We start from the raw sequence: 27,871 nt of genomic DNA, 5'->3' as shown, positions 1-27,871 counted from the left end.
TGAAACATGGAAGACAGCGGCTGGGACACATTTCTTACATACCCCAGGATAAACCCACATGGGGACTTTGTCGTCAGTGAAGAGAGATGAGAAAGACCCTGTCAGTGTGACCCTGAAGGACTGTGTCCAGGCTGAAGTTCTGTTCCTGCCGTATGATCTTACCCCAGATTGTCCTTTCTGAGTTCCAGCCAGGTGATGCTAAACACTCAGGTGGGAAAGACAAAAATCTACAACGTGTTGAAAACAAAGCTGTTTTATTTCACATTTATCCAGAATATTAAACTCCAGTCCAATTAGCGAGGTTATTAACATCATCAGAAACAAGCTCCAACTGTCAGAGTAAAAGCATCAGAAAGTTCTGGTACAGAAAAAGGCCATTTGGCCCATCGTGTCTGAACTGGCTGAAATAAAGCTATTCAGCCAATCCCACTTTGCAGATCTTAGTTTGTCACCCTGTATGTTACAGTAATTTAACTGCATATCCAAGTCTTTCTGTTAAATGCAATGAGGGTTTCTGCCTGTACGACCCAATCAGACAGTGAGTTCCAGACTTGCACCACCCTTTGGCTGAAATGATTTCTCCCTCCCCCTCTCATTTCTTCTGCCAATTACTTTAATTCTAAACTGTACCCTCCCTCCGGTTATTGATCTCTCTGTTAATAGAAAAAGGTCCTTCCTATCCACTCATTCTGGGCCCCTCATAATTGCATACACATCAATTAAATCTCCCCTCAGTCACAGAAAATAACCCCAGCTGATCCAATCTTTCTTCATAGTTGAATTTCTCCAGTCCTGTAAATCGTAAATCTTCTCTGTACCCTCTCTGGTGTGAGAACATCCTTCCTGTAATGCAGTGTCAGAGCTGTACTCAGTACTCTAGCTGTGCTCTAACTAGTGTTTTGTACGATTCCAGCATAATCTCCCTGCTCTTATATTCTAGACTTCAGCCAAGAAAGGAAAGTGTCCCAAATGCCTTCTTGACCACCTGATCTATCTGTCCAGCCACCTTCAGGGATCTGTGGATATGCACTCCAAGGTCCCTCTGTTCCTCTACACTTCTCAGCATTAACCCATTTATTGTTCATTCCCTTGTCTTGTTTGCCCTCCCAAATTCATTATCTCACACTGCTCCAGATTGAATTCCGTTTGCCATTTTTCCTGTCCATTTGACCAGTCCTTTGCAGTCTATGGCTTTCTTCCTCATTGTTAAACACATAAACAACTTCAGGATCACCTGCAAACTTCTTACTCATGATTCCCACATTTAAGTCTAAATCATTGCTATAAACCACAAAACTGTGGAGCCCCATTGGAAACAGGTGTCCAGACATGATTCAGCATTGGATGTGATTAACAGCAGCAATAACAGCAGAATCCAACCCCCGCTGTCGCATGTGAACTTGCTGGTGTCTCAGCAGGTTGTTTGACTGAGCGAATCCCTTCCCACACACGGAGCAGGTGAACGGCCTCTCCCCTGTGTGAACACGTTGGTGTGTCAGCAGATTCTGTTTACTTTTAAATCTCTTTTCACAGTCAGAACATTTAAAAGGTCTCTGATCAGTGTGAACAAGCTGGTGTGTAGTGAGATGGGATGACTGAGTGAATCTGTTCCTGCACAAGGGGCAAGTGTATGGTCTCTCCCCAGAATGAAATCGCTGATGCTTCAGAAGGTTGGATGAATCAATGAATTCCTGCCCACACTCAGAGCAGGTGAACGGCCTCTCCCCAGTGTGAACTCGATGGTGTCTCACCAGGTGGGCTAACCGAGTGAATCCCTTCCCACAGATAGAGCAGGTGAACGGACTCTCCCCAGTGTGAATGTGTTGATGTTTCAGAAGATCCTTTTTGCTTTTAAATTTTTTCTCACAGTCAGAACAATGGAACGGTCTCTGATCAGTGTGAACAAATTGGTGTGTCAGAAGGTGGGATGAACAAGTGAATCCCTTCCCACACATGGAGAAGGTGAATGGTCTCTCCCCAGTCAGAGTGCGTTGGTGGTTCAGTAAATCCTTTTTACTTTTAAAGCTCTTCTCACAGTCAGACCATTTAAAAGGTCTCTTATCAGTGTGAACAAGTTGGTGTGTCAGGAGGTGGGATGACTGAGTCAATCTCTTCCCACACACTGCACAGGTGAACGGCCTCTCCCCAGTGTGAGAGCGTTGGTGTATCAGCAGATCCTTTCTGCTTTTAAAGCTCTTCTCACAGTCAGAACATTTAAATGGTCTTTGATCAGAGTGAATCTGCTGGTGAGTCCGGAGGGTTGATAATGCATTAAATCCCTTCCCACATTCAAGGCAGGTGAATGGCCTGCCACCAGTATGAACATGCTGGTGTGTGTGGAGGCTGGATAACTGAGTGAATCCCTTCCCACACACAGAGCAGGTGAACGGCCTCTCCCCAGTGTGAATACGTCGATGAGTTTCCAACTCAGATGGGTAATTGAATCCCTTCCCACAGTCCCCACATTTCCATGGTTTCTCCATGGTGTGGGTGTCCTTGTTTCTCTCTAGGTTTGACAATGAGTTGAAGCCTCATCCACACACAGAACATGTGTACAGTCTCTCCCTGCTGTGAATGGTGCACTTTTTTTTCAGGCTGGTTAAAACTCTTTTCAATCATTGCACTGGAACACTCTCACTCATGTGTGTATGTCTTAGTGCTATTCCAGTCGCAACGTTGTTTAAAATCTTTCCTTACAGACAAACATTTCGTCTTCCAAATTCAAAGGTCGATGATATTCAGGTTCTGAGGAATCGAGTGACTCTATCAGATCCTGACATGATGTTTGGTTTGAATTTCCCATCTGCAAATCCAACCCTCTGAATACCCTGTAAAAGGAGTTTACATTGAAATACTCAGAATATTCAAAAAACAAAGACCATTCTGTCCAACGACTATGCTGGTTTTTATACACCGCATGCTTCTCCTCCCATTCCATGCACCTCATCTCATCCTTTCAGCTTATCTTTCTATTCCCATTTCCCTCACGTACTCATCTAGTTTCCTTTCAAAATTATCTCAATGGTTTCCTATGAGTTTCACATTGTAACCACTCTCAAGAAATTTCAAGTGAAAACATTCTCTCCATATCTACCGCGTCCAACCCATTGATCATTGTGAAGGCCTCTATCAGCTCACTGCTAACTCTTCCATTTTCAAAAGGAAAAAGAAAGCTCCACCCTGTTCAATCTTTCATAACAGAAGTATTTGTTCTGGTTTACAAAATTCATCACTGTCAATCCGGGATAGAAATTGAGAAGAGACAAACATCTCTCTTGGTTTTAGTTTGCTGGGTGTAAATCCTCCCCTTCCAACCTCCTGTAAAAGGAGTTTCCAGTCTAGGATAGAAATGCACACCATTCTCTCCTCCTGCTGTCAGGGACATGGATGACTGCGCATGCGTACTGCTGCACATTGACCCTAGAAAGATGGCGGCCGTTAATTCGGGCCTGTGACCGGAGGAGGTCGGCAGCTTTGCTCGATTTGGTGTAAACGCGGATCCGGCAGCTTCTCATTCGGGTTTAGAGGCCGATACCTAGCGTTTATGAAGCATCCAGTCCACTCTCAGGCTCCATTCCTCTCCTCAGTTACGCTGTTTCTCACCTTGTCCCCCCATCCTTCCTCCTTCAGCTCCCGCAAGCCCCAGTCTTCAGTCACAACGACATTGCGCCTGCGTGCAGGGCGCCATCTTGAAGGATGATCAGGTGGCACCTTTCCTTCATTGCGATTGGTTGGAGGACCAGCTCGGTCTTCCAGTCCCGCCCACTCTTCCTATTGGTCCGGAGCTGCCGTCAATCACCCGGGCATTGTGACGGTTTCAAACGCTGAGAGCAGTCACAGACTCAGCCTGACTTGCTGATTCTTGGCAGCATTTTTTGTTCGGGAATTACAGCTAGGGATGGAGTGTCTACGGAGAGGGAAACAGAGTAAATGTTTCAGGTCGCTAAATTTTTATCCAAGCTGGAAGAATTTAGAGATTTAGTTGTTTTCCAGCATGTACGGAGTCAGGGAAATGAGAAGGGGAGAGGAGAAAAGAACAAACGGTCTTTTGATAGGATGGAAGGCTGGAGTGATTAAATGACAAAGCGGATGATGCAAGGCAACACTGGGTGATAAGGAGACAAGTAAATAAACTAATGGGACAAGTGAAGAGACAAAAGACAGGTCCAGAGGAGATATGAATGATAACAGCAGAACAATTACAAGCACCTATGTCTGAAAAAATGGGAGTGGTGGTTATGATCTGAAATTGTTGAAATGAATGTTGAGTCCAGAAGGTTGCAAAGTGTCTAAGCAGCTGTTCCTCGAGTTACCTTTGAGATTCGTTGGAACAGTGCAGGTGGCTGAGGACAGAGAGGTCAGAACTGAAGTGAGGCAGAGAACTAAAATAGTAAATGATCTGAAGCTCAGTATCATGTTTGCAAACTGAATGGTGATGTTCCACAAAGCAGTCACCCAATCTGATTTAATCTCCTCAGTGTAGGAGAGATGGCATCATGAGTAATGAAAACACAATGCTAAATTGCAACAAGTACAAGGAAATCACTGTGCCACCTGGAAAGCGTATTGAGGGCCGGGAATGTAGGAGGGGAGGAGGTGAAAGGGTGGGTGCAGCATCTGCTGTGCTCGCACGGAAATGATTCAAAATGATGTTCATAAGAAGACCAGAAATAGGAGCAGCAGGAGAACATATAGCCACCTAAGCCTCTATACCATTCAATGCTCTTCCTCCTTAACTCCACTTTTCCTCCCTATCTCCAAACCATTGATTCCCCAGTAACTAAACTTTCATGGATTTGCATCTGGAATATATTCAAGACAGAGAATAATTTGCAAGTGCTCCCGATCACTGCTCAGCAATCATATTAACTGAACTTTAGTCTGGTCTAGTGTCACAGCACTGAAATCTTGTCTTTCTCTGACACATTATTCTTAATGTCATAATTGACAGATTAAGAGTAAAACAGCCACCGTTTCACTGTAAGGAGAAGAGACAACTTTGTAATTACTCCAAAATGTTACAGTCTGGCTCATTAGATCTGGTTATTCCATCCCATTTTATATTCATCTCATGGGAAAATGAGTAAAATACTGAAACATACGCGCTTTTGGGGACAATGGTGAGTTTGCTGCTCAGATTAGCTCAGGTCTCCATATTATAAGATAGATCTAAAAGGACTGGTGAAGATACAAGAAAAAAATACTAGAAAGATGCCAGAACTGGCAGGTGACACCCATTAAGAAAGACTGGACAGGCTGTAAATGTTTTCTCTGGAAAAGAGAATGAAGGATGACCTGATCCTTTAAGACTATGAAAGGGTTTGACAGGGTAGACAAGTGGAAGATGTTTCCACTTGCAGACAGAATGAGAATAAATATCATTTAGTCACTAATAAATTTAATATGCAGTTCCAGAGCAACATTTTAAACCAGAGATTAAAAACAGAAAACATTGGAAATACTTAGCATATCTGTGAATGGAGACAGAAGATTAATATTTAAATCTGTGCACAGATGCAGTCCAGTTCTGATGAAAGATCATGGGCCTGAAATGTAAACTGTTTCTCTCTTCACAAATGCGACCAGAATTGCTGAGTATTTCCAAAATTTTCTGTTTTTAATTAAGATTTGAAGCATCCACAGTATTTTGCTTTTCTTTAACTGGGGAGTGCTGAAATGAACTCCATGTGACATCAAGAAAGAGCTAAAGACACTGGATACTGCAAAGGCTATGGGCCCAAACAATATTCCAGCAATAGTACTGAAGACTTGTGCTCCAGAACTTTCCACGTCCCTAGCCAAGCTGTTCCAGTACAGCTACAACACTGGCATCCATCTGGCAATGAGGAAAATTCCCCAGGTATTTCCTGTACACAAAATGCAGGACAAATCGAACCCATCCAATTACTGCCCCATCAGTCTCCAGCCCCAATAATCTGGTCATTGACGCCCAGTTTGGGTTCCGCCAGGGCCACTCAGCTCCTGACCACATTACAGCCTTGGTTCAATCAATGCCAAAAGAGCTGAACTCCTGAGGTGAGGTGAGAGTGACTGCCCTTGACATCACGGCCGTATTTGACCGAGTGTGGTATTAGGTAGCCCTGGTGAAACTGGAGTCAATGGGAATCAGGGAAACCTCTCTGCTGGTTGGAGTCATACCTAGCACAAAGGAAGATGGTTGTGGTTGTTGGAGGTCAGTCATCTTAGCTCCAGGACATCACTGCCGATTGGGCCTCGGACACTACCTCAATTGCTACATCAATGACCTTCCTTCCATCACAAGGTCAGAAATGGGGAGGTTCACTGATGACTGCACAATGTTCAGCATCATTTGCGACTCCTCAGATATTGAAGCAGTCAATGTTCAAATGCAGAAAGACCTGGACAATATCCAAGCTTGACTGACAAGTGGGAAGTAACATTTGCAACACAAGTGCTAGGCAATTACCATCTCCAACAAGAGAGAATCTAACCATCACCCCTTTACATTCAATGGCATTACCATTGCTGAATCCCCCACAATCAACATCCTGGGGGTTACCATTGACCAGGAACTGAACAAGATTAGCCATATAAATACTGTGGCTACAAGAGCAGGTCAGAGGCTAGGAATCCTGTGGCAATAACTCACCTCCTGACTTCATCATCTACAAGACACAAGTCAGGAGTGTGATGGAATACTCTCCACTTGCCTGGATTAGTGCAGCTCCCACAACACTCAAGAAGCTCAACGCCATCCAGGACAAAGCAGCCCATTTGACTGGCACCCCATCCACAAACATTCACTCCCTCCACCACTGACGCACAGTAGCAGAAGTGTGTACCATCTACAAGATGCACTGCAAGAACTCACCTTAGACAGCACCTTCTAAACCCAAGACCACTACCATCTAAAAGAGCAAGGACAGCAGATCCCTGGGAAACACCACCACCTGAAACTTCCCATCCAAGCCACTCACCATCCTGACTTGGAAATATACTGCCGTTTCTTCGCTGTCGCTGGGTCAAAATCCTGGAACTCCCTCCCTAACAGCACTGTGGGTGTACCTACACCACATGGACTGCAGTGGTTCAAGAAGCTAGATTACCACCACCTTCTCAAGGGCAATTAGGGATGGACAATAAATGCTGGCCTGGCCAGCGATGCTCACATCCCTTGAATGAATTTTAAAAAAGATTGTGAAACTAACCACCAGAAGGATTTGTGATTCCCGCCTGAGCTGGAAGTTCTTAGATAAAACCTCACCGTGCAAAGATAATTTGAAAGCTGAATGTGGAAAAGGATTTACTCAGTCATCCCACTTACTGACGCAACAGCACATTCACATTTGAGGGAGGAGAATCAGACTCATTGTGTGTGCAAAGGCATTCACTCAATTTGCCCCCTGGCTAACACTCCAACTTTAGAAACTCAACACTTTTGATCTACGACTAGTCCATTCTTATTCGCGAGGGATAGTTTAACTCTTATGTCTATGGAAAAAAAATCACTTGTTCACCCCATCTACTGAGACTCCAGTGAGTCCACATCTAACTGTAGGGGTAAAAACAAAAATCTAAAAGCTACTGCGGATGCTGGAAATCCAAAACAAAAACAGAATTACCTGGAAAAACTCAGCAGGTCTGGCAGCATCGGCGGAGAAGAAATCAGTTAACGTTTCGAGCCTTCATGGCCCTTCGGCAGAACTGAAGCATAGTTAGAAGAAGGGAGAAATATAAATTGGTTTAAGGTGGGTGGGAGGTGGGGGGGGGGGGGGGAGGGGGTGGGGGGGGGAGAGACACATTGAGGGTGTGGTGATTGTGGAGATGAGCAGATAATCAAAAGATGTCACAGACAAAAGGGTCAAAGAGGTGTCGAAGGTGGTGACATTTGTCTGAGAAAAGTGCTAATTAAGAATGGAAGACAGGATATTCAAAGTACAGCTCTAGTGGGGGTGGGGTGGAAAGACTAACAAGGTTTTAAATTAGATTTAAAAATAATGGAAATAGGTGGGGAAAGAAGAATCTATATAAATTATTGAAAAAAAAGTGTGGGGGCGGGGGGGGGTGGGGTGGGGGGAGAAACGGGGTGGGGATGGGGGGAGGGGGAGTTTAAGATCTAAAGTTGTTGAATTCAATATTCAGCCCAGAAGGCTGTAAAGTGCCTAGTCGGAAGATGAGGTGCTGTTCCTCCAGTTTGCGTTGGGCTTCACTGGAACAATGCAGCAAGCCAAGGACAAACATGTGGGCAAGAGAACAGGGTGGAGTGTTAAAATGGCAAGCGACAGGGAGGTTTGGGTCTTTCTTGCGGACAGACCGCAGGTGTTCCGCAAAACGGTCGCCCAGTTTGCGTTTGGTCTCTCCAATGTAGAGGAGACCGCATTGGGAGCAACGAATGCAGTAGACTAAGTTAGGGGAAATGCAAGTGAAATGCTGCTTCACTTGAAAGGAGTGTTTGGGCCCTTGGACGGTGAGGAGAGAGGAAGTGAAGGGGCAGGTGTTGCATCTTCTGCGTGGGCATGGGGAGGTGCCATAAGTGGGGGTTGAGGAGTAGGGGGTGATGGAGGAGTGGACCAGGGTGTCCCGGAGGGAACGATCCCTACGGAATGCCGTCAGGGGGGGTGAAGGGAAGATGTGTTTGGTGGTGGCATCATGCTGGAGTTGGCGGAAATGGCGGAGGATGATCCTTTGAATGCGGAGGCTGGTGGGGTGATAAGTGAGGACAAGGGGGACGCTATCATGTTTCTGGGAAGGAGGAGAAGGCGTGAGGGAGGATGCGTGGGATATGGGCCGGTCACGGTTGAGGGCCCTGTCAACGACCGTGGATGGAAAACCTCGGTTAAGGAAGAAGGAGGACATGTCAGAGGAGCTGTTTTTGAAGGTAGCGTCATCAGAACAGATGCGACGGAGGCGAAGGAACTGAGAGAATGGGATGGAGTCTTTACAAGAAGCGGGGTGTGAGGAGCTGTAGTCGAGGTAGCTGTGGGAGTCGGTAGGCTTGTAATGGATATTGGTGGACAGTCTATCATCAGAAATTGAGACAGAGAGGTCAAGGAAGGGAAGAGAAGTGTCAGAGATGGACCATGTGAAAATGATGGAGGGGTGGAGATTGGAAGCAAAATTAATAAATTTTTCCAGGTCCCGACGAGAGCATGAAGCAGCACCGAAGTAATCATCGATGTACCAGAGAAAGAGTTGTGGGAGGGGGCCGGAGTAGGACTGGAACAAGGAATGTTCCACATACCCCATAAAGAGACAGGCATAGCTGGGGCCCATGGGGGTACCCATAGCCACACCTTTTATTTGGAGGAAGTGAGAGGAGTTAAAGGAGAAATCGTTCAGTGTGAGAACAAGTTCAGCCAGACGGAGGAGAGTAGTGGTGGATGGGGATTGTTGGGGCCTCTGTTCAAGGAAGAAGCTAAGGGCCCTCAGACCATCCTGGTGGGGGATGGAGGTGTAGAGGGATTGGACATCCATGGTGAAGAGGAAGCGGTTGGGGCCAGGGAACTGGAAATTGTTGATGTGACGTAAGGTGTCAGAGGAATCACGGATGTAGGCCATCCCCACCCCGTTTCTAACCCCCCCCCCCACACTTTTTTTTCAATAATTTATATAGATTCTTCTTTCCCCACCTATTTCCATTATTTTTAAATCTAAACTAAAACCTTGTTAGTCTTTCCACCCCACCCCCACTAGAGCTGTACTTTGAATATCCTGTCTTCCATTCTTAATTAGCACTTTTCTCAGACAAATGTCACCACCTTCGACACCTCTTTGACCCTTTTGTCTGTGACATCTTTTGATTATCTGCTCATCTCCACAATCACCACACCCTCAATGTGTCTCTCCCCCCCCCCTCCCACCCACCTTAAACCAATTTATATTTCTCCCTTCTTCTAACTATACTTCAGTTCTGCCGAAGGGCCATGAAGGCTCGAAACGTTAACTGATTTCTTCTCCGCCGATGCTGCCAGACCTGCTGAGTTTTTCCAGGTAATTCTGTTTTTGTTCTAACTGTAGGGGTTTGTTCTGCTGTTAATCACACCCAGGACAGAACTATGGTGGAGGACCCATGCTCTTTAGTTGCTGTATCAATTTATTTAGTAAATTTGTAACTTGGACAAATGGCTCCAATTGTAATCGGAATTCTGATCGCAAATCACAATGTTCTACTAAAAAATGTCTGATCACAATGGCGTCGCTCTGACCCAGCATTCACTGCGGGTAAGAATGTGCCCTATCCACACGACCGGCGCGCCTCGCGCAGGCGCAGTTTCCCGCTGAGAGTGGAGCATGCGCAGTACAGACTGTCAATGGCGCTGCAAGGAACGGGGAAGAAACAATCGAGTGCAGTTGACTAATGGAGTCGGTGGGTGAGCGGGAAGGATTAGAGCCAGCGGAATGGGCGGGGGGGCTTCATAAATACTACGCGGAGGCTTCAAACCCCGAGTAAAAAGTTACCGGTCCCGCATTAGCACCGAAAGTTCTATGAGCTGCGGGGCGCCTCGCGTTCACAGGCCCGGTACAGCAGGGCGCATGCGCTGTGATCCTGGATCAGGAGACAGGCAAAGAGTGGGTTGCCACCTTCCAGGATTGGACTGGAGTTTCCAGGAGCTGAAGCTCAATCTCCAGGACATTGCTGTGTGCAGCACTGGAGAAATATCTTAAGGGCATTAAAAAGATTGTTTTAATTTGTAATTTTCTTTGAATGTTTCTCTTTATAAAAATATTGAAAGTGGAACAAATCATCATCCAATTGTGTCACAAGACATTTTGCTTTCCAATTGGCCTGAGAAGGCAGTGTGTCACAAGGAAGGATGTGTTGGCCGACTAATGGCTGGAGCTTAGGGACAAGTCATGTGATGGAACCTCCATTTAATCAGAGTTGGCAACCCTAGAGGAGAGAATATTGTGAATTTCTGTCCTAGACTGACAGTGATGGTTTCTGTAAACTTTACAGGGCACTGGAATTGGAGGATTGATAGACGGGAAACTCAAACCAAACATCACAACAAGATCTGACAGATTCACTCGATTCATCAGAAACTGAATATCAGCAGCATCTGAATGTGGAAGGTTTGTCTGTTCTGTTTGTGGGAGAAAATTTCAGATATCAATGTGACTGGAAAAACACCAGGAGGGAGTGTAGCACAGTTTTACCTGAGTGATATCCAAACTCCAAGGGTTAAATTACAGAAGAAGATTACACAAAAGAGTCATTATGGCACAGAGGAAGCCTTTCAGCCCATTGAGTCCATGCCAGTTTTCTGGAGAAATCCAGTCGTCCCATTCCCCTGCCCCTGCTCTATCCCCATATCCTTGCAGGTTTATTTCCCTCGCGTGTCTGTCCAATTTCCTTTTGAGATCATTCATCATATCCGTTTCCACCTCCTTTCGTAGGCAGTAAACTCCAGGACATTACCACTCACTGTGTAACAACATTCTTCATTACATCTCCCGTACCTTTTACCCAACGCCTTAAATCTGTGTCCCCGAGACCTTGTACAATCAGCTGATGGGAACAGCTTTTCTTTGTCCACCTTATCTAAACCTGCTAGAACCTTGTGCACCTCAATCAAATCCCACCTCAACCTCCTTTGCAGGAACCATTCTGGTAAACCTCCTCTGCACCTCCTCAAGGACCTTCACATCCTTGCTAACGTCTGGTGACCAGAAGATACTCAAATTGAAGCCTAACCAGTGCTTTGCAAAGATTCAGCATAGTTTCCTGTTTTTGTTCTCAATGTCACTATTTATGTAGCTCAAGATCCAAACGGCTTTGCTAACTTCTCTCTTAATACATCCTGTCACCTTCAGAGATCAAAGCACATGAACCCCGGGTCCCTCTGTCCATGCACACTCTTTAGAACTGAGCCATGAATTATATCTTCCCTCTCCCTATTCCTTCTGCTAAAATCCAGCACCGCACCTCTATGAGCATTGTAATCCCGGAAACCCGGGAAGTTAGAAGATGAAGAGGTGATTTGATCAAAGTTTTTGGGATATTAATTGGAACTGACCGGGTTGATAGAGAGAAACTATATTCACTGGTTGGGGAATCTAGGACGAGTGGGCGGAGACTAAATATAGAATCAGGTTCCAGCACCTTTTCAGGAAGAGCGTTCCGGATCCTGACAACTCTCTGTTGGTGCAGAAACTGCTGAACTCGATGCTGAGTCTGGAAGGTTGTAAAGTGACGAATCGAAAGATGAACTGCTGTTCCTCAAACTCCCCTTGAGCTTCATTGGAACAGTTCAGGAGGCCAAGGACACAGAGGTCAGAATGGGAGTGGGGCGGAGAAGTTAAATGATAAGTGACCAGAACTTCAGGGTCCAGCATGCACTTAACATGGTCAAATCCTTGATAAAATCCTGGCAGTATAACATCCAATTTCCTTTTGAAATGATTCATCGTCTCCACTTCCACCACCCTCGTGGGCTGAGTTCCAGGTTATTATTGTAGAAACATGCTCTCAGAGGCTTTTTAGTCAAACAAATTAAGCTTTATTTAGACAAGAGCTTGTGTGGCTGCTTGTATCCAGCCAGCCCCTCCTGCAACCACTTCCTAGGAAACTCCTCCCCTAGAATTTATACCCCCGCACTAGCTACACATTGGTTGAACAAATCACGTGACCCTACTTGCTGTGAAAAAAGTTCTTCCTCATATCCCCTCTTGCATCTCTTGCCCAAAACCTGTATCCTTGTACCATCAGCTAATGGAAAAGGATTTCCTTTGTCTACCTTATACTAAACCTTTCATAATCTTGTACACGGCTATCAAATCTCCCCTCAATCTCCCCTGCTCCAAGGAGAACAACCCCAGCTTCTCCAGCCTAACCTTGCAGCTAAAATCCCTCATCCCTGGAACCATTCTGGTAAATCTCCTCTGCACCTTATCAAGGCCCCTCACATTCTTCCTAAAGACTGGGGACCAGAACTGGATGCAATATTCTAGTTGTGACCTAACCAAAACTCTATAACATAAGAACTAGGAGCAGGAATAGGCAATTCAGCCCCTCGAGCCTGCCCAGCCGTTCAATACGATCATGGCTGATCTCATTTCGGCCTCAACTCCAATTTCCCGCCCTCTCCCCATAACCTTTCAACCCATTACTAATTAAAAATCTATCTCCTCCGTAAATTTATTCAGTGTCCCGGTATCCACTGCACTCTGGAATAGTGAATTCCACAACCCTTTGAGAAAAGTAATTCCTCATCATCTCTGATTTAAATCTACCACCCCTTAGCCTAAAACTATGGCCTCTCGTTCTAGAATGCCCCACAAGGGGAAACATCCGCTCCATGTCTACTTTGTCTATCCCCTTTAGCATCTTATATACCTCAATTAGATCTCCTCTCATCCTTCTAAATTCTAGCGAGTATAGGCCTAAATTGCTCAATCTCTCCTCATAAGACAAGCCCCGCATCTCTGGAATCAATCTAGTGAACCTCCTCTGAACCGCCTCCAGTGCAACTAAATCCTTCCTCAAGTAAGGGGACCAAAATTGTGCACAGTACTCCAGGTGCGGTCTTACCAATGCCTTGTACAGTTGCAACAACACTTCCCTATTTTTATACTCTATTCCTTTTGTAATAAATGCCAAAATTCCATTTGCCTTCCTTATAAATGCCAAAATAATGCCCCTGTTTTTATACTCAGTAGCTCTATTTATGAAGCCCAAGGCCCCATATGCTTCACTGACTACCCCTTAATCTGTCCTGCCATAAGAAATTGGTCCCACAAATGGTTTAATCATCACCCATACTCAGAAAGCCGATATAATGATACAAGATTTAAAATAGTTCCTGTAATATTTGCCCTGAACCCCAATACACCCGTCCCCAAGGTTATGTCATCCCATCTTCAAGCACCTTGATGTTCAGATGATAAGGGAATTATCCGGGGATTTCAGAAGTCAGAATGCAGGGAGAGAGATGGGTGGGCTATGACCACCAGTAGCCAAGACCCCGGTGTTAAGGCAGTTTTGCAAAACTCTGCAATCGTTCCTGTGATAATGACACCAGTAAAAAGGGTGGAGGGAAGAGAGAGATCAGTGACTGGGCTGGAATAGGGGCCACGGTTGGCATGGCCGCTGGGAAGCACTTAGACATGGAGAATATGTGGGAACAGGACGAGGCTGTGAGGCAGCAATGGACAGGAATCTTCAATAAAAGAAATAAAAGGCAGAGAGATGAAATCCTGGAACAACAAGAAGGAGTGAAATCCAGAAAAGAGATGGTGGATGGACTGATCGAGAGAAAGGGAACGGTCAGTGAGATCATTCAGCAGAATAAGATTGAGGTGAAAAGTCAGAACATGTCTAAAGCTGTTCCCTATGTGATGTAAGGAGGGTTTTTATTGGATCAGATACAAGGCCAGGAGGACATTGAAAAACAATACAGAGTCCAACATTAGACAGTCCAAAGGGCCTGGAGATGGAGGGTTAATAAACCTCGGGAGTCACAGGGCCGGGAGGATATTGAGAAACAATAGAGAGCCCAAAGGGTCTGGAAGGGGAGGGTTAATAAACCCAGGGAGTCACAGGCTGCACAAACTTCGAGTGTGAGCCCAGACCCATTTTGAAACAGTGAACAAATAAATCCCAGATTTTACTGAGACTCTTTTCCATGTTCCAGCTCCTGTAAATACTGACTGGAAAGGGACCAGAATCTCCGGCGGTTTCACTCCGCTAGCTGCTCGTGAGGAAGTGATCTCCGATCAGATTAATGTGCTTCTGCTGTGAGTATTTAATAAAGTGTCTGAACCTCTCATTGTGCTTCCTGTCCAATATCCCCCTCATTCATGGATCTTCTGTTTTACCAACTGGGGAAAAAAAATTGCCTATGGCAAAAGCAAAAAACTGCGGATGCTGGAAATCTGAAACAAAAACAGAAATTGCTGGAAAAGCTCAACAGATCTAACAGCATCTGTGGAGAGACAAACAGAGTTAACATTTCGAGTCCATATGACCCTTCTTCAGAGCTGGTGAAAAAAATTGTCTGTTCGCTGATTGGCCTCAATGGTGGCAGGATTACCCAGAATGCCTCATGGGTCAGAAAGCCCCCTATCAATGAGAACAGGAACCCAGAGCGCCGGCATGGGGGCCGGGCTGTGCTCAGAGCATGCTCAGTGTGGCTGGTGGAGACGGACTTGGGTGGAACAGGCAGCTGAGGAGGCTGGAGGAGATTATGGGTGCACGGGAGGAATTGGAGCCAGGGGTGGGCCAGAATTAGATGATCTCAGATAATCCTGGAAGGCTGAAGGGCTGGAGACAACCACGACCGTCAGGGAGCACAGGGGATGATGGTGAACAAGACTTGGTGCAAGTAAGGACATGAGCTGCTGAGTTTTGGGTGACCTCCAGTTTCTATGGAGTTGAATCTGGGAGGCCGACAAGAAGCACAGTCGAATCGTTCAGTTTAGAGGGAACAAAGGAATGGATGAGTTTCAGCAGCAGATGAACTGAGGCAGGAACACAGTTGGGTGATTTTACTGAGGTGGAAATGGGTGGTTTTAGTGATTTGTAGTCAGAAGCTCAGCTTGGGCTGAAATATGACAACAAGATTGTGAACAGTCTGGTTCAGCCTCAGAGAGCTGCAAGAGGGGTGGAGTCGGTGGTTAGGGAGTGGAGTTTGTAGCAGGGACTGAAAACAATGGCTTTCATCTTCCCAACACTTAAATGGAGGAAATTTCTGCTCATCCAGTACTGCATGTCAGACAAGTCAGGACAGTGTGTGAGTTGGAGGTGATGGTTTCACTGACACCTGTTACCTTCGTCCTTCTAGGTCGTGGGATGTTGAGGGTTTGGGATATTCTGCCAAACTTCTGGTCGAGCTGAAGATGTATTAAACACATCTTCACCCCCTACACCTCCCACCTCTCTCTTTCCTCCCATGGAGGCAGAGTCTTGTGTAGACCCAGACCAGGTGACAGGTTCCATTCCCTGAAGGACATTAGTGAACCAGTTGGGTTTTTATGACAATCCAGCATCATGGTCACTTTTTCCTTGTGCCGGCCCCACAAATTACCAGATTCATTCAGCTCAACCTGCCTTTGTGTTTTTGTGGGTTCTCTCTCACTCCCTTTTTTCTGTTTTAAATCAGTTTCACAGGGGATTAGAAGGGGAGGATTTGCAGTCGGGAAACAGAAACAAAACATCACAACAGAATCTGACATTCGCCCGATTTATCATAACCTGAATATCATTTGATTTTGAACATGGAAGGAAAAAGTACCGTTCACAGTGGAGAGAAATCGTACATGTGTCCTGTGTGTGGACGAGGCTTCAACCGATCATCTGGCCTGTCAAGACACCAGCGCAGCCACATTGGGGAGAAACCATGGAAATGTGGGGACTGTGGGAAGGGATTCAGATTCCCATCAGAGCTGGAAGAGCATCGGCGCAGTCACACTGGGGAGAGGCCGTTCACCTGCTCAACGTGTGGGAAGGGATTTACTCTTTCAAGCAACCTGCTGAGCCACCAGCGAGTTCACAGTGAAGAGAGACCTTTTAAATGCCCAGACTGTGGGAAGTGCTTTAAAAGTTCCTGCGAGCTGATGTCCCATCAACATGTTCACACTGACGAGAGACCGTTCAGGTGCTCTCAATGCGGGACTGGGTTCAGGCGATCATCTCAACTCACTGTACACCAGCGAATTCACACTGGGGAGAGGCCATTCACCTGCCCTCAGTGTGGGAAGGGATTCACTCAGTCATCTCACCTGCTGACACACCAGCGAGTTCACACTGGGGAGAAGCCATTCACCTGCCCCCAGTGTGAGAAGGGATTCACTCAGTTATCTAGCCTGCTGACACACCAGCAAATTCACACTGGGGAGAGGCCATTCACCTGCCCTCAGTGTGGGAAGAGATTCATTACCTCATCCAACCTGCTGACACACCAACGAATTCACACTGGGGAGAGGCCGTTCACTTGCCCCCAGTGTGGGAAGGCATTTATTCATTCATCCCACTTGCTGACACACCAACGAATTCACACTGGGGAGAGACCATTCACCTGCCCCCAGTGTGGGAAGGGATTCACTACCTCATCCAAGCTGATGGCACACCAACGAATTCACACTGGGGAGAGGCCGTTCACCTGCCCTCAGTGTGGGAAGGGATTCACTACCTCATCCAACCTGCTGACACACCAGCGAGTTCACAAGTGACTAAAGTGGTGGGATTTTTCTGGTAATCACATCCAGGACTGAACCATGTTCAATGGGATCTGTTTCTGCTGATGTTAATAAACTACAGACCACTTAGGGGGGGCGAATATTCTGGATAAATATCAAATAAATTAGTTTTGTGCTAAAAGACACAATGTGTTGAACCTTTTTAATATCTCTAACACAAGTTCATTCCTTTTGAAATGCTCTTCCTCCATCCTCACCCCCAACAACTGGTGTGAGGATCTCATGGAGCTTCTTTGTCTCTAAGATTGAGACAATCGGATGAGCTGCCTCTGCTGCTTCCCTCCTTGCCACTCGCCCTCCCTAAAGTTCCCCAATACCTGAGCCCTGAGCTCACATCTTTCTGTAGTTTCCCTTCCATCTCCCCTCATGCCCTCTCAGAGCTCATCTTGTCCATGAAATTCACCTCTTGCTCTATTGACCCTACACCCACTAAACTACTGATCACTCAACTTCCCCATTTTCACTGAATATGTCAACAGTTTTCTCTCTCAAGTACTGTCCATCTTTCCTTCAAATCTGCCATCATTATACACATAGAACCATAGAAAGGTTACAGCACAGGAGGCCATTCGGCCCATCTTGTCCATGCCAGCCCGAGGACACCCAGGTGCCCTTTCTAATCCCACCTTCCTGCACCTGGCCCATAGCTCTGTAGCTTACAGCACTTAAGGTGCAGATCCAGGTACTTTTTAAAAGAGTTTAGAGTTCCTGCCTCTACCACCAACTTGGGCAGCGAATTCCAGACACCCACTACCCTCTGCGTAAAAAAGTTCTTCCTCATGTCCCCCTTACATCTTCTGCCACTTATCCTGAATCTATGTCCCCTGGTTCTAGAAATCTCCACCAAGGGAAACAATTTTATCCTGTCTACTCTATCTATTCCCCTCATCATTTTGTACACCTCAATCAAGTCACCTCTCAGCCTTCTTTGTTTAAGGAAAATAACCCCAACCTATCCAATTTCTCCTCATAGCTACACTTTTCTAACCCTGGCAACATTCTTGTAAACCTCCTCTGCACTCTCTCCAGAGTTATTACATCCTTCCTGTAATGTGGTGACCAGAACTGCACACAATACTCCAGTTGTGGCCTCACCAGTGTTTTATACAATTCCAACATTATATCCTTACTTTTATATTCTATACCTCTGCCAATGAAGGAGAGCATTCCATATGCCTTCTTTACAACCTTGTCTACTTGAACCGCTGCCTTCAGGGACCTGTGTACTTGTACGCCAAGATCTCTCACTTCATCTACCCCTCAATATTCCCATTTATTGTGTAATCCCTGTAACTGTTTGACCTCCCTAAATGTATGACCTCACACTTTTCTATGTTAAAATCCATCTGCCACTTTACCGCCCACTGCACCAACCCATCTATATTGTTTTGGAGATTATGGCTATCCTCTACAATATCCACTGCTTGGCCAATCTTTATGTCATCTGCAAATTTTCCAATCATGCCCGCCACGTTCCCGTCCAAATCGTTAATATATAACACAAACAGCAAGGGTCCCAACACCGAGCCCTGTGGAACACCACTTGAGACAACTTTCCATTCACAAGGGCATCCATCGACCATTACCCTTTGTTTCCTGTTACAAAGCCAACCTTTTATCCAGTTTGCCACATTACCCTGAATCCCACGGGCTTTTACTTTCCTTACCAATCTGCCATGTGGGACCTTGTCAAATGCCTTGCTAAAATCTATGTACACAACATCCACTGCACTACCTTCATCAACCCTTCTTGTCACTTTCTCAAAGAATTCAATCAAATTTGTGAGGCAAGACCTTCCTTTGACAAATCCATGCTGACCATCCCTGACTGGTCCATACCTTTCCACATGACAGTTAATCCTATCTCTCAGGATTGATTCTACTAATTTGCTCACCGCTGATGTAAGGCTAACTGGCCTATAATTGTTTGGCATTTCCTTTGATCCCTTTTTAAACAATGGAACTATATTTACATTTCTCCAGTCCTCCAGTACCTCCCCTGTATCTAGTGAAGATTGGAAAATCAACCTAAGAGCATCTGCTATCTCTTCCCTGACTTCCTTCAGCAGCCTCGGAAACAATCCATCTGGCCCTCATGACATCAGCTTTCAAGGATTTCAACCCTTCGAGGACTTCCTCTCTATGACTATCCCGTCCAATAACTCGCAGTGTTCCTCCTGGACTACTATATCTATACCCTCCCTTTCCTTTGTAAACACGGAGACAAAATATTCATTCAAAACCCTTCCCACAGCCTCTGCATCTACACACAAGTTTCCATCTTCATCTTTGATAGGTCCCACCTTTTCCTTAACTAACCTTTTAGCATTAATGTATTGGTAAAACATCTTTGGGTTATCTTTAACTTTACTTGCTAGTCTTTTATCATGCCCTCTCTTTGATTTCGTTATTTCCTTTTTTACATTGTCTCTGCACTTCCGATATTCGTCTAGGATATCTGCAGTGCTTACTTCTTTGTGCCTATCGTATGCTTTCTTCTTCTGTTTGATTTCCCCCTGTATTCCTCTAGACAACAAGGGTGGTTCAGATTTGGCAGTACCACTCTTATTTTTGTAGGGGACATGTCTACTTTGTACAATTAGGATCTCACTTTTTAGTGCTTCCCACTGGTTTTCCACTGTTTTATCCTCCAGCACTGCTGTTCACTCCACCTCAACCAAGTCCCTTCTCATTTCTGCAAAATTTGCCTTCCCCCAGTTCAAGACTTTTACTCCTGCCTTATCTCTGTATCTCTGTTCTTTTCCATGGTAATGCTAAATCAACTGAATTGTGATCACTGTCCCCGATATGGTCACCAACTGTCACTTCACCCACTTGCCCTTCTTCATTCCCCAAGACTAAGTCTAGAATTGCATCTCCTCTCATTGGGTTTATCACTAATTGGTTAAAAAAAAATTCTTGGACACATTGCATGAATTTTTCTCCCTCAGTTCCCATTATATTGTTTGAATCCCAGTTGATATTAGGATAATTGAAGTCTCCGACTATTATTGACCTCTTGTTCTTACAAGCAGAAATTTGCCTACATATTTGTTCTTCTACCTCCCTTTCACTATTTGGGGGTCTGTAGTATACAGTGGTGTGACTGCCCCTTTTTTATTTCTAAGCTCAATCCATAAAGCCTCGTTTGTTGATCTATTTAGTATATCATCCCCTCTCACAACTGGAATTGATTCTTTAACCATTAGTGCTACCTCCCCCCGCCCCACCACCATCCTTTTTTTATCTCCAACTCTATCGTGTCTGAAGACTCTATAACCAGGGATATTGAGCTGCCAGCTTTGTCCCTCCTTTAGCCAGGTCTCCATTATAGCAATGACATCCTGCTGCCATGTGTCTAACTGTGCCCTTAACTCATCTACCTTGTTTGTAATACTCCTTGCATTGAAGTATAAACAGTTTAACCCCGTCAATTTCCCTTGCTGGACACTTTGTAAACTTTGCTTCTCCTGTAACTCCATGTCTATCACAACGTCCCTAGCTAATCTTCTACCTCCATTTTTCTTATCTGAATCTGACCCATCTGATCCTACTCCTGTGATCCCATCCCCCTGCCACACTAGTTTAAATACTCCCCAACAGAACTAGCAAAAGCTCCCGCAATGACACTGGTCCCAGCTCTGTCAGGGTGCAGCCTGTCCGTTTGTACACGTCCCACCTTCCCCAGAACCGGTCCCAGTGCCTCAAGAATCTGAATCCCTCCCAGCTACACCATCTCTCCAGCCACGTATTCATTTGGCCTATCCTCTTATTCCTGCTCTTGCTAGCAGGTGGAACAGGGAGTTATCCTGAGATTACTACATTTGAGGTCTTATTTTTAAATTTATTTCCGAGCTCCCTAGATTCTGCTTTCAGGCCCTCATCCCCCTTATTACCTATGTTGTTGGTACCAATGTGTACCACGACCACTGGCTGTTTACCTTCCCTCCCCAGAATGTCCCGCAGCCGCTCTGTGACATCCTGGACCCTGGCACCAGGGAGGCAACATACCATCCTTGATTCACGTTTGCGGTCACAGAAACGTCTGTCTGTGCCCCTAACTATTGAATCCCCTATCACAATAGCCCTGCCACTTGTTTTCCTCCTGCCCCTCTGAGCAGCAGAGCTATCCACGGTGCCATGAACTTGGCTGTTGCTGCTTTCCCCCGAGAGGCCATCCCCCCCAACAGTATCCAAAGCGGTATATCTGTTGGAGAGGGGGATGACCACAGGGGACTCATGCACTACCTTCCTGAGCCTTTTACTGTTTCTGATGGTCACCCATTCCCATTCTGCCTGTGTAATCTTCACCTGCGGTGTGACCACCTCGTTAAACGTGCCATCCATGACTTGCTCAGCATCGCGGATGCTCCACAATGAGTCCACCCGCAGCTCCAGCTCTGAAACCCGATTCGCTAGAAGCTGCATTTGGACACACCTTCCTCACACATGGTCACCATGGACGCTGGAAGCGTCCTTCATTTCCCACATCCTGCAGGAGTCTCAAAAAGCAAATCCTTGACCCCACTGTCCTTCCATCTACTGCCCCATCTCCAGCCTCTCTGTCCTCTCCAAAGTCCTTGAACGTGTTGTCACCTCCCAAATTCCTGCCCATCTTTCCCAGAACGCCATGTCTGAATCCCTCCAATCATGTTTCTGCCCCTGCCACAGGACTGAAACAGCTCTTATCAAAGTGACAAATGACATCCTATGTGACTGTGACAAAGATAAACTCTCCCTTCTCGTCCTCGACCTGTCTGCAGCATTTGATGTTGACCACATCATTCTGCACCTTCGCCTCTCCCCTGTCCCCTGGGTGGGGCTGCTCTCTCCTGGTTCCATTTTTCTCTATCTAATCATAGCCAGAGTATCACTCGCAATGTCTTTCCTTTCAACTCACACAGTTACCTCGAGTGTCCCCAAAGGCCTCCTCTTATTTCTCATTAACCTGTTCCAAACAATGACATCATCTGAAAACACTGCCACTTATCACATTTACACTGACAGCTCCCAGCTCTGCCTCACCACCACGTCTCTCGACTTCTCCACTCTTGGTAAATTATCAGACTGTTTGGTGGATGTGTAGAAATTTCCTCCAATTAAATACTGGCAAGTCATTGTTTGAATGGCTGGTAGAAGCAGATTTAGTCATAACTTTCAAAAGTGATTTGGATTTTAATTTAATAAGGAAAGATTTAGAATGCGATTGGAAAAGAGCAGGGGAGTGGGACAGATTGGTAACATTTTCAGGGATGGTACAGGCACAATGGGCTGAATGGCCACCATCCCTGCTCCATGATTCTATCATCATGTTTATTATGAATCATTATATTATTATAGATGACAGGATCTCCTAATAGTACAGCAGAGAAGGAGGCTGGTTGGCCTATTGAATCTGTGCTGACAAATTCGACGAGCTATCCAGTTAGTCCCACTCCCCCATTCTTTACTCATCCCTGCATCATTTCTCCTTCAAATATTTATCCAATTCCTGTTTGAAGGTTACTCTCGAACCTGTATCCATCAGATAGTGAATTCCAAATTCTTACCACTTGTTACTGAAAAGGTTTCCTCATGATGCTAGTGTAAAAGCAAAATATTGCGGATGCTGGATATCTGAAATAAAAACAGAAAATGCTGGAAAAACTCAGCAGGTCTGACACCACCTGTGGAGAGAGAGACAGAGTTAACATTTCGAGTCCATATGACTCTCCTTCATTGCACAATACCAAATCTAGGATAGTCTGTTCCCTAGTCAGTTCCTCAACATTCTGGTCTAAAAGCCATCTTGTATACTCCAGGAATTCATCCACCACAGTATTATTGCTAATTTGGTTTTCCCAGTCTATATGCAGCTTAAAGTCACCCATGATTACCGTAGCACCCTTTTTACATACATCTCTAATTTCCTGTTTAACACTGCCCCCTACCTTATCACTACCGTTTGGAGGCTTATAGACAACTCCCACTAATGTTTTCTGCCCTTTGTTGTTTCTTAGCTCCACCCAGACTGATTCTAGATCTAGACTTTCTGAGCCAATATCCTCTCTCACTACTGCACCGATTTCGTCCTTAACTAACAATGCCACACCACCTCCTTTTCCTTTTTGCTTGTCTGTCCTGAATATCGAGTACCCTTGGATATTCAGTTCCCAGCCTTGGTCATCCTGCAGCCATGTCTCTGTAATCACAGTCATGTCGTACCCGTTTACATTTATTTGCACTGTTAATCCATCTACCTTATTGCGAATGCTCCATGCATTCAGATACAGTGCTTTTAGACTTGTCTTTTTAACATTTTTTATACATCTCTTTTTGTACAATGGTCCTATTTGCTGCAAGCCCTTGTTTCCTCTGCCTTCCACTGTTGCTTTCTACTTTTCTATCTTTCATTCCTATCTTTGTTTGCCTCTCTCGTGTCTCCTCGCTCAGTTTCCCATTCCCCTGCCAGTCGAGTTTAAACCCTCCCCCACAGTACTAGCAAATACCCCTGTGAGGATACTGGTCTTGTTCCTGCTGGGGTGCAACCTAATCGGCTTGTACATGTCCCATCATTCCCAGAATCAGCAGGTTGTTTCCACCAGTTTGTACCAGCATTGATCTTTGTGAATTTCAACTTCGACCTTTTTCCAATCTGCCATTGCAGGTGGAGGTGGGGGTGAATTGCACAGATTGCATCATGGAGGAAGGTCCAGACATTCAGGTTTCTACATACTTTAAGTACCTATTGTGTGTATTGCGCTGTCATGAAAATATAATACTTTTCATAATATTATTTGATATATTGTAAAGGTAGGTTAATAGTGGAGTTTGGATTAGTTTCTCTGTGTGGATGTGTGTGTGTGGTGGTGGTGGGAGTGGGGCGGGGTGGGCGGAGGGGGGCAGGGTTTAATGGAATTGGAGACAGCTGGTCTGGAGCTTTTGAATGATCAAAAGGGAAGCTAGGTTTGAAATGCTAAATACACAAACCTGGCTGAAGTTTTAGAATGTGAGGTGCGAGGAACATTTGCATTTTTATATAAATTAGGTTAGTTTGAACTTCAAACAGATGGTAAGATGTTACACCTAGCCATAAGAAGCTAAGTCATACAGTGCATATTTTTCCAAAAGGTTACTGATAATATGCGTACTATGAAATATTTATAATAAAATTAAAAGTAAAGTTGCAAAGAAATATTGGGAATTGGAATTTACATCAAGAGAGAAGTATGTATAAAGGAGATGAGGTTATATGTAAGAGGGAAGACACTCTAAGATCTAACACAAGTGTGAAAAGCCTCCAGCCTCTATGCATTCAGTTGCTGTCTACAGGAATTGAAGCTAAGAAAACTCACTTTGAATATCACTGTCCAAGGTATTGTGTGCTTTACCAAGATCCGTTAAACTTATGTTTTGTTTCACTGTTGCCTTAACAGAGGTGTAACTGGGAGCTAGATTAATTAGGGGAGTTAGGAGTTATTATAATCGTAATTTGTAGACCTATGAATGTGCTTAAAATCTTTTATTCTGTTAATGAATGTTTAATTTTAAAAAAACTCTAATTGTGGGTGGACTTATTACTACTGAATTCAAGGCACGCATCTCGAGATAAAATACAAATTGCAAAACAGGAGTGGCAGCTGTTTCAGGTTTCGCTCTGTGATTTGAGCAGCTCAGCATTTACCATCCGCCGTGCCATAACAGCACCCCGGGTCCCGATCTCGAATGGGAAGCCGATGCATTGAATTTTGTGTTCCCAAGTCAAGCTATCGATGGCGGATTATTTACCCAGAACACACCGCGTTGCAGAAAGTCCCCTATCAATGACTATAGGAGTCCAGTGCGCAGGTGCAGTGTGGGTGTGCGCTCTGAGCATGCTCAGTGTCAGTCATGGTGACAGAGTGAGGAGGAGGGGACGGTTCGGGAGGCGGGAGGAGATTGTGAGCACAGGGTAGGAATGGAAACCGCGGCTGGATTGGGAACTGGATCAACTTCTGGGTTGGGCCCCAGGCCCCGTGTTTACCCCGCGGTGACAGGCCCGGGGGGAGGGAGCGATGGAGCCGGCGGCTGGACGGGGAGGATTTGGAAACACTTTGTGGATCCGCAAACCCTGAGGAATAATTGTCAGCTCCTGGTTTGCAGCTGCGGGGCTTCTCCCTCCCGGGAACAGGCCCAGGTTAACGGCCGCCATCCTGGGGCAGCGAGTGGAGGATGGTTCACATCAGAGGATGGGGGAGGGGGGACAATAAATAAGAGGTTACACTTTGGGCTCAAATCAATGAGGATCTGATCTGTGTTTGGGAAACTGTTAACAAATGGCCCCTTGTAAAACATGATCTCCAGTTGTAGAATTTAATCAAAGGATACAGAGAATTATCCAACACTTTATTTAGATTTCAGCCCAGGGAGGAGGGAGAGTGTGTGGGACGGGGATTTGCAGCTTTGGGGAACAAGAGAGAAAAAATGTTCCATAGGAACTAAAATTAACTGTTCCTAATTTCTATGCCGTGCTTACAATGAGGACTTTTGAAATCTCTGCTTACAGGGGCATCAGAAGGGAGAATTTATCGACTGGTAACTCAAACAAAACATCACATCAAGATCTAACAGAGTCACTTGATTCATCAGGAGCTGAATATCACCGGCCTTTGAATGTGGAAGGAGAAATGTTTGCCTGTTCTGACTGTAGAAAAAAAAATCACTCATGTATATGACTGGAAAAGCACTGAGACACACACTGGTGAGAATGTTCCAGTGCACTGACTGTGCAAAGAGCTTTACCTAGTTATACAACCTGAAAAAAAAATTACAGCATTTACAGTGGGATGTTGTGAATTCCACGTACACGTGTTTTATGTGTGTGTGGGTGTGTGGACAAGCATTCAACTGATCATCCAATCTGGAGAGACACAAGGGCACCGGCACCACGGAGAAACCGTGGAAATGTGGGGATTGTGGAACAGGATTCACTTCCCCATCCCAACTGGAAATTCATCTGCGTATTCACACTGGGGAGAGGCCGTTCACCTGCACCGATTGTGGGAAGGGTTTCACGCAGTTATCAAATCCTCTGACACACCAGCGTGTTCACAGTGGCGTGAGGCCGTTCAGCTGTTCCGTGTGCGGGAAGGGATTCATGAGCTCATCTAACCTGGGCACCAGCGAGTTCATACTGGGGAGAGGCCATTCACCTGCTCTGTGTGGGAAAGGCTTCACTCAGTCATCTGCTCTGCTGACACATCAACTTGTTCACAGTGATCAGAGATTGTTTAAATGCTCTGACTGTGAGAAGAGTTTCAAAGGACCAATAAATCTGCTGAAACACCAGCGAGTTCACACTGGGGAGAGGCCGTTCACCTGCTGTGTGTGTGGGAAGAGATTCACTCGGTCGCACAACCTGCACAGACACCAGCGAGTTCACACTGGGGAGAGGCCTTTCAACTGCCCCGTCTGTGGGAAGAGATTCACTTTTTCATCTAACCTGAAGAGACACCAGAAGTTTCACATATGACAACAGGGGTTGGATTCTGCTGTTATTGCTGTTGTGAATCACATCCAGGTTTGAACTAGGTTCATTCTGATAACTGGGGTTGGATTTTCACTTTCTGATGGGGGTGGGAACCGGGACTTGTGCGATTTGAAAATTACTTTCCCAGTCGGAGGCACTGGATCCGCTGCCTCTGAGACAGTTTGTAATTTTCAAAGTGCCGGTGGAGGGGAGGAAACAGACAACCCACTCACCACCAATTAACGGCCCCTTAATCTCATTAAAGAACTTGTTAAGGAGCCTGTCTGGAACAGAATGGGATTTTCAGTCTTTTCTTCTGGATTCTAAATTGATTTATGGGGTACAGGTTGTTTGCAATAAATCCCCAATTGTGAATGAAATCATCAGGTTCTACTGGACTGAACATCCGGTTGGAATGAACACTTTAAATCGTCATTTTAAAAAGATTTATTAACCATTAAAATGTGGAAAGGTCACAAGTTAGAAAGATAAAAATCAAGTTTCAATTAACAGTAAGAGGAGAATGTTTAACTTTAACAATTAAACGGACTTCTCACAACATTCCTTGGTTGATCAGGCTGAAGACGTGAAGTGAGGATAACCCTCCGTCATTCGATACACAGATAACATGCTAACAAAATGGCTTCTCGAAATCTTCATTTCTCCACTTAAAAGATGCTGTAAGCCCACCTTAGCCAAGTTATTGGAAATGGCTAATTGGTCTGTGGTTTGTCAATAATGTGACAAGAGTTAACTCCATTGGTTTTAGCTAATTTGCCACTTTGTCTTAAACATGGAACACTGCCTTCCTTTAAGCTATGTCTCTCATCTTGATGTTTTTTCAGGAGCCCATTCATTAATACAGACTCAACAATCAAGGGCAGTGTGTGTTCCCGATAGGGAGCAAGTCCGAGGCTTATCCCATTCCTTTCCCAAATGTTACAGCCTTTAATTCTCTCATAAGAAATGCTAATGGAGAAATATTGAGATAACATGAAGCGACTTCTAAGCAACTACCAATCATCTGTTGCCCATCAGTCACTGCTTCGTAATACTGTTTTGGGAAAGTTTGTTGGAAAAGGTTAAAATCATCAAAATGGCTTCTCATCTCAGTGTTAGCAGAAAATTGTGTTTTGACATTGTTAGCTTATTACAATGAATATGACATGAAATGAACCTGAAAATGGTTGGGCTACACTAAAATCT

At 45.2% G+C, this 27,871-nt stretch overlaps 2 protein-coding genes and 1 gene segment (V, D, J or C); 1 reads left to right on the top strand and 2 right to left on the bottom strand.

Annotated features, from left to right (window-relative positions):
• Positions 1-27,871, bottom strand: part of LOC144697834 (Ig heavy chain C region-like) — a 541,886-nt gene that overhangs the window by 402,614 nt on the left and 111,401 nt on the right.
• Positions 256-27,871, bottom strand: part of LOC144696922 (uncharacterized) — a 32,693-nt gene continuing 5,077 nt past the window's right edge. The window contains exon 3 of the mRNA XM_078568639.1: positions 256-2,223. Within this exon, the coding sequence (XP_078424765.1) occupies positions 1,335-2,223 (889 nt within the window). The 3' untranslated portion in view covers positions 256-1,334. The remainder of the gene's footprint in view (positions 2,224-27,871) is intronic.
• LOC144697063 (uncharacterized) lies at positions 10,284-17,295 on the top strand. Of its 3 annotated transcripts, XM_078568858.1 has the most exons (4): positions 10,284-10,331; positions 10,940-11,055; positions 14,616-14,718; positions 16,083-17,295. In XM_078568858.1, exon 4 carries the CDS (start codon positions 16,198-16,200, stop codon positions 17,149-17,151), a length of 954 nt encoding a protein of 317 aa, XP_078424984.1. In that variant the 5' UTR covers positions 10,284-10,331; positions 10,940-11,055; positions 14,616-14,718; positions 16,083-16,197; the 3' UTR covers positions 17,152-17,295. The 3 variants fall into 3 exon arrangements, with proteins under 3 accessions (XP_078424984.1, XP_078424987.1, XP_078424986.1); XM_078568861.1 differs by lacking the exon at positions 14,616-14,718 and having other exon boundaries at positions 16,091-17,289; XM_078568860.1 differs by lacking the exon at positions 14,616-14,718 and having other exon boundaries at positions 16,083-17,289.

The sequence above is a fragment of the Cetorhinus maximus genome, chromosome 23 (assembly GCF_964194155.1).
Source record: "Cetorhinus maximus chromosome 23, sCetMax3.hap1.1, whole genome shotgun sequence".
Lineage (NCBI taxonomy): Eukaryota > Metazoa > Chordata > Chondrichthyes > Lamniformes > Cetorhinidae > Cetorhinus > Cetorhinus maximus.
The sequence above is the reverse complement of the archived record's forward strand: the minus strand, read 5'-3'. Positions and strand labels throughout refer to the sequence as shown.